Source organism: Labeo rohita, chromosome 6 (genome assembly GCF_022985175.1).
Source record: "Labeo rohita strain BAU-BD-2019 chromosome 6, IGBB_LRoh.1.0, whole genome shotgun sequence".
Lineage (NCBI taxonomy): Eukaryota > Metazoa > Chordata > Actinopteri > Cypriniformes > Cyprinidae > Labeo > Labeo rohita.
In genome coordinates this window covers 30,255,681-30,270,877 of record NC_066874.1, presented here as the reverse complement: position 1 = coordinate 30,270,877, position 15,197 = coordinate 30,255,681, and the positions used below count along the sequence as shown (strand labels likewise).

The 15,197-nt window shown below is 34.3% G+C and overlaps 1 protein-coding gene across 1 annotated transcript; it reads right to left on the bottom strand.

The window, feature by feature from the left end:
• Positions 1-2,867: 2,867 nt before the first annotated feature.
• rab22a (RAB22A, member RAS oncogene family) lies at positions 2,868-14,276 on the bottom strand. The gene is made up of 7 exons (XM_051111747.1): positions 13,947-14,276; positions 13,285-13,364; positions 11,623-11,704; positions 7,492-7,563; positions 6,967-7,073; positions 5,273-5,382; positions 2,868-4,892 (listed from the first exon to the last, which is right to left on the bottom strand). Exons 1-7 carry the CDS (start codon positions 13,980-13,982, stop codon positions 4,789-4,791), a joined length of 591 nt encoding a protein of 196 aa, XP_050967704.1. The 5' UTR covers positions 13,983-14,276; the 3' UTR covers positions 2,868-4,788.
• Between the last annotated feature and the right edge of the window lie 921 nt (positions 14,277-15,197).

Here is a 15,197-nt window from a genome sequence, read left to right as displayed (position 1 = left end):
GCTGAATAAATTATTTAATGTATATTTGTTATAATTACATAATTTAATTAATTAATAAACTAAAAAAGGAATCTGATGCAAAAAAATCAAAATATAGAAAATCATTTAAAGTTCTTCAAATTTTCTTAATAATATAATCAAAATAAACATTTTAGGGAGGAATTTTACAAAATATCTTAATGGAACCTTTAATAATAATAATAATAATTTTGAATAATAATAATAATAATAGACATGGAAAACATATTTATAGTCATAACTATTTTAATAATATAATTAAACACACACCTTAATAATTATAATAATAATAATAATAATAGACATGGAATATTTGTACAAAATAATAAAAATAATTTGGCATAGCAAAAAATATTGAAACATTATACATAAAACATTATGCATAAAACACAAAATAAAAAAGTTAAGAGAAGAAAATCTAACCGTGTTCCTCAAAAGCAGTGAAGTAATCCAACTAAATATCTGGAAATCTAAGAATTAACATGAATTACTTAATCCTTAGCCAAGTTTCTGGATCACATTGTACTTGCATCTGGTTGAATTAGGTGAGTTAATTTATGCTCAGCTTGGCAGCTGAACACAAGCTCTAGGAGGGTCGTTTTACTTTCCTCAGCACAATTAAAAGATCAGCAGGGACCCCCTGCCAAAGGAGACACATACCACAAGTGTCATATTTATATATATAGCCCATCGGCCAGTTCAGGAGGAACTATCATGGCTCCAAACAGATTCTCAATCCCTCTAAACCGCAGGCAGACATTTCCACCATTTTTTATTTTTACCTAAAACAATAATTTGCAGTAACTTGTCAGAGATCAGTGTATGTTGATTACATAACATAAAAAATGATAACGGATTTCGAATACTTTTATTACTAATAAAGCGCTCAACATTTCCCTTTTGCACATTCACAAATGAACAAATAAAATGTTATTTTCAAGCCTTCTTTGCATGACAAAATAATGAAATAGAAAAGCTAAATGGCAAAAACACTTAATGATTAGGTTAAATTACTTCCGTATATACTGAATTACAATGGTAAGTAGTGGTGAAGTATGACATTTCCTGAAAGACTACATAATTAATTTACACAATTCATCCATGTGTGGTATATACAAGGACGTAAAGTACATAAGCAGAATTTCACAACTTTCTTAGGGCCAGCCCAAGACTGTTGGCATTGTTCTTCAACCTAAACACCACTGCAAACCGCACCAGACAGCATATTATGATGTCTGACTCAAGTGTAGCATGTAGTTCCCTTCAAAAGCATTAATGCAAAGTCTGCTCCCTAGCAAGAGGACAAGCAAGTCCTTTTCAATTGGCTGAGAAGTCAAGAACTTCAACCGGACTGAATAAGACATTTGGTCTCGCTGTGGTTCACAGGCTTTGTACAAAACAAAAAACAGCTATTCTACAACATTTAGAGCTTTTCCATACATTGTAAAGGCTCTTCAGTGAGTTTAACAAGACAAGACATTAGTTAAGCTGTTTCCTTCTCCAATTAGTTTAACGTGACAGAAAAATAAAAAAAGATTCTGGTTTGAGTGAAAGATACTTTTACTTAGCAGTAAGGTATATTACAGTCATATGAAGAATCAATTTGAATGTTTTTCTTTGTGTAAACATCAACAGAAACAGCATGGGACTGCAATTTTTCAAGTTGTTCAACTAGGGCAAAAGACACACAGCAATTTTAAAAAAGTGCAATTTTTCCTCCAAGTATTGTTTCCAAGTAATCCCTTTTTTTTTCCATTTAACAAGCACTGTCTTAAAGGAAAATATTGTTGTGCTAAAATTCATGGATTAACTACAATTACTGTAATAAGTCTATAAATCTCTCTGCTATTATTACTGACAGCACACATTTTGGCGGGGAAAAGTGTTATTATTGCACTTGTGAATTCCGAAAACATCACGGCGCATTGGCATCACTGCATATAAAAAAAAAATCACAGGATAAAAGACGGCAAATCACAGGGTAAAAGACGGCAAATGGAACGCAAGACTTTGACGAAGCCCGTAATATTCTTTCTGATTCACTAAACACATTTTGTGACTCCTATAATGTGTCGAAAGCATATGCGATAATATTTGTGACTATGTACCATCGTAAGACAAGCTACAGAAGCCACATACTAACTTCTAAAAACAACAGAGATGGTGTCACGTGTTATACTGATGTAAATGAAACACATTTTAACCACATTTTATCCTTAAAACTTTGTCATTGTGTGTACACTCTCATTAATAAAGGCTCTTTATTGGCATTAGTGGTTCTGTGAAGAACCTTGAACATCCATGGAACCTTTCAAATGCTGAAAAGATTCTTTAGAGTCGAAAAAGGTTCTTTAGAATTTTTAAATGTTCTTCAAAATGGTTCTTTTTGGAACCGTTTACTGAAATGTGCTTTGGGGAACCAAAAATGGTTCTTTTATAGCATCACTGCATTAACACCCTTTTGAAACCTTTATTTTTAAGAGTGTACACAGTTAAGAAATCATAATATAGTTATTCTATATTCACATATATGACAAAATTGTAAAAGATAATGTTCGATTTTGGTTGAATAAACCTCAACGTAAATTCTACATGATGTATAGTGCCACTCAGTCACATTATTTTAATGATCTTGAATGAATAGTATATAAATTCAAATATTTTAAAAGTTTCTCAGATTGTCAAAAACAAGGTTGCAATTCCTCAGACTTCTTCTCCCAAATTAAGTGTATTTCTTTAACAAAACTCACAGTAGAGCTCTTAAGAAAACATTTAGGCTCAATTAGGTGAAAATTGCAAAAAAATTAATTTGGGGACAGTTCAAAGCAGAATATGTGGTATAGTGTAACTACTTTTTTTTTTTTTTTTTTTTTTTAAATGCCTTGTTCTTTCTGAACCAAGACTAGTTTCCAGATACGCTCCTTTTTTATCCCTGTCCAGATAGTAAAAGCATGTTGGATGTGCAGGCCAAAAGTTATTCAGTGAAAGAATGAGAAAGATGAAAAATGTTTATGAGACAATTAGGGCATTTGGCAAGGCCTCACAAAATCACTCAATCCAGTAAAAAAACGTCATAAAATGGAACAGCAAGGGATCTGAAGAGACCAACTGCCAACTAACACAAATGGTTAAAATGCAATTTCAGAAAGTATTCGGACATAACGCACACTTCACAAAATCTGGACGCAAGCCTAAACTGCACTACAGAATTCTGGCATTTGTCTCCTTCCCACTAACGTTAAATTTCTGATATGGAAAACATGTGAACGGTTGGAAAAGTTATCACATCTAACACTTTGAAACCGCTATTTTTGTCAGCATTCTAGAAGACCGGCCAACTTTATCTCAGAGCGTGAGGGTTGAACTTTTCTAATGCCACGATTATGCACTGTAAGCGGTAACAACGGTCATTTACTATATATAAAAGTCCATTCTAACTGCTTGTTAAGGCTGGATCTGTACCTAAGTATCTGGCAACCCAGAATGCAGCTAATTGGAGCATAGAATGTGTTACTACTGCTATCTCAACTTGCAAACTGATTAAATATGCAGGATTTGTCAAACTTGCATATGCTGCCATTATTATCAACAACCTATTGATCTGCTACTGCAAGATTCAACTCCTACTAAGCCACAGAAAACAATTTGGCACATTCTTCATATAGAACTCCAAATATAACTTCATAAACTCATCTCAAAATAGGGCTGCAGGCCAAAGCTCTTGCTAATGTTTAATACTATTGACCGAAAAAGAGGTATTTTTATCTAGATTTTTAGTACTACCACTGATTTTAGTTTTATTTTTTCATATACAAAACATAAGTCAGAAGTGCACACAACCTGATCTCTGGTCCAGCTCAACAAAAATACAAAAAATATCTTGATATCTATAATAGTAAATTTGCATTTGAGTAAATCTCATGAAAACACGTCAGTTTTTTAGGACAATTAATATTTTTGCATTGTTACATTATTTTTAGGACAATTAAGCACTTTTACATACTGTATATCTGTATTTATCATTAATGCATCATTAACACAGCTGCATTTGTTACTGCTTTACAGTAAAATTGAATTTTAAATGGTTACACAATAAAAATCTTAATAGCCCTAAGAATGGACTTTACCTTCACTTTATGCAAAATATAATTTCTTTCAATTTTTTTTTCACTTGATTTGTGTTAAATATGACCTGGATATTACAGCTTTCATGAGATTCACCCATTCATTTTTTTAATCATTCTTTTTTTATCATATACATCAAAAATGTGCAAAAATAGTGAGACAAGAATGCTGTGTTGATGCATTTGGAGTGCTGAAGCTGTTAAAATGTACAGACGGACAGCTCTACATGGAGTTTTGCAGAGGTTGTTGCACAGAGAATGAACGAGAAACAGAAAGAAAGAGAGCAAGACAGCAAGACAGGACAGTATCTGATCTGTTAAGCAGGTGTTTTGGTTGCTGTCTGATTCTGGGCAGTGATCTAGGACAGAAATGAATCCCCCGAAGACATTTGAACGGGGCTGAAGAACAGGCAAGATAAGGTACAACGACTGTATGAGGGCATTTTCATCTTTTCTCAAAAAAAGTGCATCGGGATTCAGACTATTTATCTCGTTCCATTCTTAACTGAACTTTTTTTTGGCTCCAGAAGGAAGTTTTGTAACTTCCCCTATGACATCACATTCTTTATCTGTTATTATTCTCGGTTGCTAATCGAAAATAAAACAAGAGGCTGGAGAGGATCTGGCCAAATTGTTTACGACTGCGTCAACAGCAAGTGCGTTCCCTGGTCGACTCTGACGGTTGGCGACGAAGTTTGAAGCCTTTGACTGCAGACCCGCCATCTGTGTCTAAAACTGGGATCCTTTGACCTGTAAAGCAATAAAATGAGCGATAAAAAACATGCATGAGAAATAAAAGTGCAAAAATGATTTGCTGTTTCAAGTCACACGCATGGTGTCATGCACCCACAGGAACGCCTGTTCCTCAATGGGGCAACTGCCAAGCTCCATGGTAAAAGATCTGTATCCACTGTAACCCATCCAACTGCCCTGGGTCCAAGTTGCGAGAACAAGTATCCACCGAAGCACTATTCTCACCACCATCAGAATCAATTATAGATCATGCATTCGTTATCATTTTAATAATAGATGGTGTTGGAACAAACAGCATTTATTAAAACTAAACTTGCTTGATTAAGAAGCTCAATCAAGGGCTTGTTGATGACACAACTAGTTAGGATTTTACTCACTTATCTGAATGAAGATCTCGTTGATGTTAATGGCATTTTTGGCACTGGTTTCAACAAATATGGCATGAATGGAGTCAGCATAGTCCTTGGCGTCCTTCTCTGACACCTCTCTGGAAAACAATAAGACAAAGCAGATGAAATAAGAGAGTGAAACAATTGAGTAGCAGCCTATTTTACAACACTAATAAGTAATCAGATTCATACGTGAACAATTCAGACTCGTTTAAAACTCAAATAGAGTAGCACGTTAGTGCTATTCTGGGTTATACAAGGATTTAAACTGACACCATGTGTGGGAGATTATCTGAGTGGGCTGAACCTTGTAAAACTCGTGTGCTTTTTTGTGATGGTGGTGTATAACTAGCACACGCCAGCATGTTGGAAGTAAACCATTGTGTGCTGGTTCTCTGTGCAACTGTCACCTGATCACAGGTGCTGATCAGATTGCACCGTGCTACACATATCAGGCCGCTCACACTGACAACGGATCAATTTTCCATTGACGCTTCGCACTCTTAGATGAACCACCCAGCTGGTGATGTTTTCTCTAAACATTTCGATTAAATCAATTTTTCTTGGTTGCAAAAGTCACTATTTGAAAATCTATTTGAAAATCTGGAATCTGAGCGTGCAAAAAAAAAAAAAAAAAAAAAAATCAAAACATTGAGAAAATCGCCTTTACAGTTGTCCAAATGAAGTTCTTAGCAATGCATATTATTAATCAAAAATTTGATATATTTATGGTAGGAAATTTACAAAATATCTTCATGGAACATAATATTTACTTACTATCCTAATGATTTTTGGCATAAAAGAAAAATTTATCATTTTGACCCATACAAGGTTTTGTATTGGACATTTCTACAAATATACCCGTGCTACTTAAGTCTGGTTTTGTGGTCCAGGATCACATTTTTGGGTGAACTATTCCTTTAATGGAAGTTTATGGAATTTGTGGCCACTTCCTCCACCAAGAGGGAAAAAAACACATCCAATAAAATATCTAACCCTGAGTCTAAGCAAAAGTAATGTAAGCTTTTTAATTCACATCATTTTTAATAATATTAATATTTAGGGGTAATGTTATCAGAAGTGCTTGGAATCAACATGATTTTACATTTGGAGCAAAAAAAAAAAATGTAAAGAAACAATAAAATAAATGTTTAAAAGTGAAATAAATGATGGCTGTGGCTCACTGAGAACAGGACCGGTTGTGCCAGAAAAACGAAATATCCAAGCTTTATGTGCCAGACAGAACAATTGCAAGAATTTTCCCTGATATTTATTGCCTGAATGGCTTGCGGTGCGATCGCTATTCCTCAGATTCGATGTCTCGGTCTTTATGGTTTCGAAAAGTAAAATACAACCGCACTGACAGCCGACTAACACTGCCAAAGAAAGCAATGGTGAACCAAGACATATCATTGGACCTGTGGGAAGAGTGAAGCAATTTAAAGTGGAAAGATAAATTACAGACCGCTGAAGAGTAGATTTCTTTTTCATCACAAGTTATGCTTATGGGCAACGGTACGTGTGCGAGCTTGTTTTCAATGAGTCGAGACAAGTTGACAGCAACTATGCGGGTCTTTTCCCGACTTCGAATTGAGTTGACAGCCACTGCGGGTGCATCCCTTCAAGCTGAACAGAGATGACAGGATGCGGAGTGTTTTGTGGCAGGGAACGGCGGAATTCACCTGGCATCGGAGAGATCGCATTTGTTCCCAGCGATAGCCACCACTATGTTGGGTGGTCCATGTTGGCGAAGCTCCTTCACCCAGTTCTTCAACGTCTGGAATGATTCCTGAGTGAAAGATGAAGAGATCTTTAAGACAAGCAATGCTGATACATCATAAGGCCATTCATGTTGCACATTTGAATGGTTGAACACAAAAGGAGTTACCTAACAGACTGTACAAGCTGCTCTTTTCCATTTAATTGAACATGAATGCTAACACCATAAAAGTAGTCTGCATGACTTCCAAAGCCATATGATAGCTTTGTGTGGGGAACAGACTGACATTTAACCCACTATTCACTGAAAGTCTTACCTCAGCCCATAACTCCTTTAGCGTTCCACGGAAAAAAAAGATCTTGTGTGGTTCGAGCGACATGAAGTTGAGTAGATGATGACAGAACTTTCATTTTTGGGTGAGCTATCCCTTTAATAGCTTTACCAGCAGAAAGGTTTGTGTAGTAATAATGAAGAAATGTTTCAGTACCTCTTTAGTGATGTCATACACTATGATAGCTGCAGCAGAGCCTCTGTAGTACATGGGAGCCAGGGCACGAAACTAAGAGCGAAACAGATAACATGCAGATGTGAGAGAAAAAAGATGACCTGCACATTTAAAAAAAAAAAAAAAGACTTAATCATCACTGATAACATCCCAGCATCCCTTCCTAGGGGCCGAGCAGCCTACGTATGCTTATTATCAGAGCTTTGAAAGAATTTGTTCGCTCTGGCGGAGGTCTCCTCCGAGTTTCATGCCGAATTAAACAGACAACTGAAATACAAACAAACGTGTGTTATTCCAACTTGTTCCGTTCAAACAGAACTCGAGGCGGCGGTTAGGGAAAACCACGGTGAAAAGCCCTAGACGTGAGCCACCGTTAAAACCTAAAGGAGAATTGTGTTTCAGGCGGCCATGCCAAGGGGGCTCGAGTTGAGGAACTGCACGGAAAGGCGTATCAACACATGTGGGAGCCATCAGGGGAAAGATGAGCGCGACGTGTCAGAAGAAGTTAGCGTTTAATCATTATAAAACAGCATAGTTGGGTTGCTCGACCCCGGTCATCAAAAATAGACAAAAAAGACTCTGATTAATAAAAACAAGCTGGATCCAGCATGTCATTCCATTTTAAAAAAAGAGCTTAAAGAGGGGAAAAGTGCATTAGAAAGTGAATGATTAAGAGAGGGTAGGGAAAGCAGACATGGCAAGAAACACTGTCAGGTTTGTGTTTTTACATACTTTCTTAAATTTAGGCGTGTCTTAGACTTTTTCTTAGCCAAATTCAAAGTTTTGGCAAATTATTGAGATCTCACAAATTAGCAGTGATGAGCTGCAAATTGGTGCACAGTATTTGTGCTCATTAAGAGAATGTTTTATGAACTGCTATGCATAATTGTACATAATTTATAAATAATATCCAAAACCACATGGAACTTAAAGCTAGTAGTTCTTAACTGGTTTTGCTGATCAATGCATGAGTACTACGTGAGATCACTTAAAATAACATTTACTACTAGCTATTCTACAGATTCATTTGACGCTGTGCAAAGTTTATTATTTAATTTATGAAAACGCTGTTTAAATCCAATATAAATTGGATTTAAGTTAAGAAAATAGGTCAGAGCTCTGCTTAATCCATCTTTTTCGCCAATAAAATGAATAAATCAAGTTTGACTGACATGGTTTCTCACATTTATAGCTGTTTTTGGCAAAGCTCGCTGCACAAGGAAGAGGAAATGCTTTAGTTTAGCTTTTGACTAAAATTGCAGGATGTCTCCTCAGACATATCCCAGGATTCCAGACTGTGTGGTCCCTCTCCAACTCTATTCCTGCATTTTCTCTCATCCAACTTCCTCTAGTCATTATTACCTCCTCAAATTTCTCTTGCCATCAAGTCGATTTGTCAGTTTTAAAGATCTAATGAAATCGCTTTTCTAGCTATATAAAATTTTTCTTTTTGAAAAATTAGTCTTTTATGCTTACCAAGTCTTCACTTATTTGATCGAAGTAGAGTAAAAACAGTAATATTGTAAACTAACTGTAAATATATTGTAAAATGTAATTTATTCCTGTGATCAAAGCTGAATTTTCAGCATCATTACTCCAGTCTTCAGTGTCACATAATCCTTCAGAAATCATTCTGATCTGATGCTCAAAAAACATTTTTTATGATAATCAATGTATAATCAGTGTAAAAACTATTGTGCTGCTTAATATTTTTGTACAAACTATAATTTAGTTTTCCAGGGTTCTTCAATGAAAAGAAAGGTCAAATGAAATACTTTAAGAATGTAAAGTCGCTTTTTGTAACATTTGATCACTTTAATACACCCACGAAACCACTAAAGCAAAAAGGAAAGAGTCCAAAACAAGCCGTGTTTCTACAATGCTGTTCTAAAAAGCAATGTGCTGGATAATTATCTAATCAAGAGCTTGACAGCCAGTGAAAAGCCTGATCACAGCTCCCACTGGAGCACAGGAATCTGTGGACAAAACTGTCTTCACTTTACAAAAATCACAATAGACCTTGAAGTTCGAAAAGAAAAAAAAGAGAAAGGGACGAAGGAAGAGCGAGTGAGAGATTCTGGCATTGATTGCTTTTCTGAAACTGCTATCTCTGACACGGCTGAACATTTCATCCTATAAGGCTCTGGAGCATCCCGAACAAAGCCAAGCACAGAAAACCTGACCTCTTTAACCACTCAAAGGCCACGATGAAGAACTTGCACCATATTTACCGGTGGGAATACATCAAAGCGCTAAACAGGACCAGATGAGGGTAAAGAGGCTAGATAAGTCAGATTTTCCCATATGCTCATTCTTTCATAAGGAGTGAGATCCAAACATTTAAGAACATTACTTCTACTTAGCATTTTTTTTTTTATTTAATACAAAATTCATATATACACTACCAGTTACATTTTTTTTAACAGTTTTTTTTACTTTTAAGTCTCTTCTGCTCACCAGGCCTGCATTTATTTGATCCAAAGTACGTCAAAAACAGTACAATTCTGAAATATTTTTACTATTTAGAATTATTGTTTTCTTTTTGAAAATATTTTAAAATGTAATTTGTTCCTGTGATTTCAAAGCTGAATTTTCAGCATCACTACTTCAGCCTTCAGTGTCACATGATCCTTTAGAAATCATTATAACAATAATCAATATAATATTCTTATTTGCTGTTTAAGAAACATGTATTGTTATTATTACTATACATACTTAAAACTATTTAAAAAATGCAAAATAATTTAAAATAAAACTTTCTATTTTAATACATTTTAAACTGTTATTTATTCCTGTGATTTCAAAGCTGAATTTTTAGCATCATTACTCCAGTCATTTCTGATCCTTCAGAAATAATTCTAATATACTGATTTGATGCTAAAAAAAAAAACAAAACAAAACAAAAAAAAAACTTTATTGTTATTATGTTGAAAACAGCTGAGTAGAATTCTTTTCAGGATTCTTTGATGAACAGAAAGATCCAAAGATCAGCATTTATCTAAAATAAAAAGCTTTTGTAACATGCAAAAGCTTGAAGTCAGTATAATTTTTTTTATTTTTTAAGAAATTATAGAAATTAATACTTGTATTTAGCAGGGATGCTTTAAATTGATCAAAAGTGATGTTAAAGACATTTATAATGTTACAAAAGACTTCTATTTCAGATAAATGTTGTTCTTATGAACTTTCTGTTCATCAAAGAAACCTGAAAAAAAAGTACTCAGCTGTTTTCAACATAATAATAATAACAGTAACTGTTTTCGAGCAGCAAAAAAGAATATTAGAATGATTTCTGAAGGATCATGTGACCCTATGTAATGATGCTAAAAATTCAGCTTTGAATTCACAGGAATAAATTACATTTTAAAATATATTCAAATACAAAACAGTTATTTTAAATAGTGAAAATATTTCAAAATTTTACTGGTTTTGCTGTACTTAAGGCCATGTCTATCTTTTAGACAAAGGATTTAGCATGTCAAACCCCACAAATTTGTTACATCTGACCTAGATAATAGTGCAAAATATTTATTTATTATATATACTTTTTCTGTGTTTTAAATTTATCACAATCCAAAAACTTTTTATTTTCCTCCTTTACACGTAAAAAAACCTAGATTGTCAACATAGTTGCATAAAAAGAGAGAAGCAATTCCTTAACACTTGGTATGATACTATTTTTTTTTTCTAGCAGCTTGTGTGGGCCGCTTGGCATTCTACATTTAGCATCACATAACATCACAGACAAACTCAAGAGGAGATCATATTCCAAACAGCCTCAAGACTGCAGTCAAATCATGAGCGGCGATAAACATCTCAAGCTCTGCGATGTCACCCGTACGCTTCAACTGTAAAGTGTTTTGCGAGAGAGAAGCGTAAAGATATAGAGCGTATAGATACATGAAGAAGACCAGCAGCCCCCTCCCAACAACATTAACCCCTCTCTCCCTCAAATACTTGCATGCATGCAAGAGAAATGCATGCAATACTGCCCCCTGTCCGAACTAAAAAGTCACTGCAAAAACAGAAGTGAAACAGAGTAAACATTGTATTTAATGGCTGTCAGCTTGTGTATGTGTCACTGCGGTGCACGTAGTGAGTGTTACTATTTACCCTTTCTTGTCCTGCTGTGTCCCAGATGAGGAATTTGTGAAGCTCGTTTTGGTACTGCACAGTCTTTGTCATAAACGATGCTCTGAAAATAAAATCAGCATGATCAGATACAAATGCAAACAGATCTGCATGGAATCTGCTGATGTTGTTTTTTAAATATTAGGCCATTTTTACAACGCATTCAGCTGCCAAGTCCCTCAGCTTTTTTTCATGTATTTTACAATATTTCAATCCAGACCGGCCCCATTCTAAAAGGTAAATGAGGAAAATGTGTGGATGTCATGTGGACGGCATCTTTAGAAGTTTACAAGTGTCGTGCCAGGTGCAAATACACACAAAACAAAGGCAAGACATGCAGAGCTCCATAACAAGGACTGTCTGTTGTTTGTCACTGTCTTCTGTTGTTTACATTTGTGACCCTGGACCACAAAACCAGTCTTAAGTTGCTGGGGTGTATTTGTAGCAATAGCCAAAAATACATTGTAATTATAGATTTTCCTTTTATGCCAAAAATCATTAGGAAATTAAGTAAATATCATGTTCCATGAAGACATTTTGTAAAATTCCTACTGTAAATATATCAAAACTTAATTTTTGATTAGTAATATGCATAGCTAAGAACTTCTTTTGGACAACTTTAAAGGCGATTTTCTCAATATTTTGATTTTTTGCACCCTCAGATTCCATATACTGAAATAGTTGTATCTTTGCCAAATATTGTTCTATCATAACAAACCATACATCAATGGAAAGCTTATATATTCAGCTTTCTGACGATGTATAAATCTCAGTTTCGATAAATTGACCCTTATGACTGGTTTTGTGGTCCAGGGTCACATATGTTGTTTTGCCCATGCCTCTGTTATGATTAAATGTTATTGTGGATTATTGTGAAAATGAATTTGGTGTCTTGCAAGCATCAAATTATAAGCCACCTTTTTTTCTAGCAAAAGTGTGTTCATGGAGTCATAGGTGAATTGTAGATGCATAATTTACAGGTTTTACTGCAAATTAACAACCTAATGAACTAATTAATATTTTAAAATAAAATATATAAGTATTTTAAATTATTTATTATTATTTAAAATTGTAGTTATTTTAAAATGTATTAAAAAAATAAAAATTGTTGGGCAGAAGGGCACAAATCTGAATGATTTTCTGACTGGGACAGCAGAAAAAATCTTTACTGTTGAGCCCTGAAATGTGTATCAATTGAATTCACACTTGTGTAACTCAATTAAAAGGGCTCACAGTTTAAATCTTTAACACACTGTGATGCAACAGTATTATACAATCAATGCTATATATTAAATCAATTAAAGCTATTTGAATCTCGATTACATTCACTTATCAGCACAAACAGAGCAGCTAGTGTAGCTAGTCCCAGATGCTGATTACAGATTTTGCTTTCTTAAAATACTGAATTATTATTAAAATATTAAAACAATAATTCACCAAGTTGTTTTTTTTTTTTTTTTTGATACAGTGCTTTCTGACACTAATCCTCAGGAAATTTCAACACACTAAGTATCAATTTCGTTTTTCGTTACCGCTTGCTGTGTTTGCTATGTGCCAATCCTTCAAAACTTGCTGGTTAGAAATAAGCAAAACCTGCATCACAGTCTGTGTGACCTCATTGTGAGTGTTTTTCAGTAGGCTTACCCAATTGTGGGATTAATGTTGGGATCAAAACTATCCTCCACAAACCTCCACACGATACTTGACTTTCCAACCCCTGTATCCTAGGACACAAGAACAAAATCAGTTTTGAAATACCATACAAAGGCTGTCGAAAGTTTGGAAAATAAGGTCTATAACAAATCAAGATATAATTGCAATAAATGGTTTTAGATTAAGTATAAAATATCACTGCAGAACTCTGCTTAACCACATGTTAACTAAGGCTCTACCCACTGACAGACTACAAACCTAAAAACACATATTTTTCATCAACACATAAGTAAATACAGATAGCAGTGAAAAATTGTGCCATATGAAATCCTCATGCTAGATAATTTGATTTGACAACATGAACTGACCCATATAAATATATCCAATGTATCCACACAACAAATGAAACTTCTCAAACTCTCTAGATATTTGTCATCCACTTCTGAATGGGTGGTTAAATACGTCATCAGCCCAGAAATATTACTGTAACACTAATCAAAGATTGTACAATAGGTAAAACCACTAGCACACTTTATTGCAAGTTAAACCTTGCAATAACACTTATGACAGAGCATAAACACAGTGACAAAACATTGAATATGCACCAAAACTGCAATCCACGTCAAGTCATTAAAAGCGAATAGTAATCTTACCCCAAGAAGACATACTTTCAACTCTCTTAGCGACATGTTGACCTCCAAACTAATGAAAACTTCCCAATCATTCCAAACAGTTTCATAAAGCTGATCAGCAACTATTTCTATTTGACGTAAGCTAAAAAACAGAACACACACAGTCTCTCTCTACACACTAGTGTCGGATAGCCACTGCTTTAGGACGGTATAAGAAGCTGATGTGAAAAACTGACATAACGCCTACAGCTTATTATAGTATGAGGACTTAGATGTTATATTAATGATCGATTCGTTGCGATATTAGCAGCTCGCCGATCGCCATCTTGAACTCCGGTTGACGAGTCTAGTTATGGGAAGTCATTCCCGCGAATCGGTTCTTTCGAACGGTTCATTTCATCGAACCGTTCGAAAACTGTTTCATCAAAGTGATTACGTCATCTCGTGGTTCCTAACGTATAACACGCATAAAAATAAAATAAAGGGAAAAAAGAAAGGAAAAAATAAAGCCCGATTGAGCATATATAAGCCATTTAGGGCTGTGTATGCACTTTTCTATTATGTTGTATTATTATCAATAGTGTTTATTGGAATTCAATGTGTTTATTTACATTAAATTCCAATATTAATGATAATGGAGTAGTTGAAAAATATCTATATTATGGAGGCAGGGTGAATATGACATATATAGCGAGAATAATTAAATATATATATATATATATATATATATTACCAGTCAACATTTTTTAAACAGATTTTAAATGTCGTTTTTTTTTTTTTTAAGAAGTCTCTTATTCTGACCAAGCCTCCGTTTATTTGATCCAAAATACAGCAAAAGCAGTAATATTGTGAAATATTTTTACTATTTAAAATTACTGCTTTCTTGAATATATTTTAAAATGTAATTTATTCCTTAAATTTTCAGCATCATTACTCCAGTTGTCACATGATCCTTCAGAAATCATTCTAATATGCTGATTTGCGGCTCAAGAAACATTTATTATTATTATCAATATTTAAAACAGTTGAGTACATTTTATGAAGAACAGAAAGATCAGCATTTATCTGAAATAAAAAGCTTTTGTAACATTATACATTATACCATTCAAAGTTTTAAAGAGTTTTTTGGGTGGAAAGAAATTATAGAAATTAATACTTTTATTTAGCAAAGATGCTTTAAATTGATCAAAAGAGAAGACAAAGACATTTATAATGTTATAGAAAATTTCTATTTCAGATAAATGCTTTTCATCTTTTCATCAAAGAAATCCG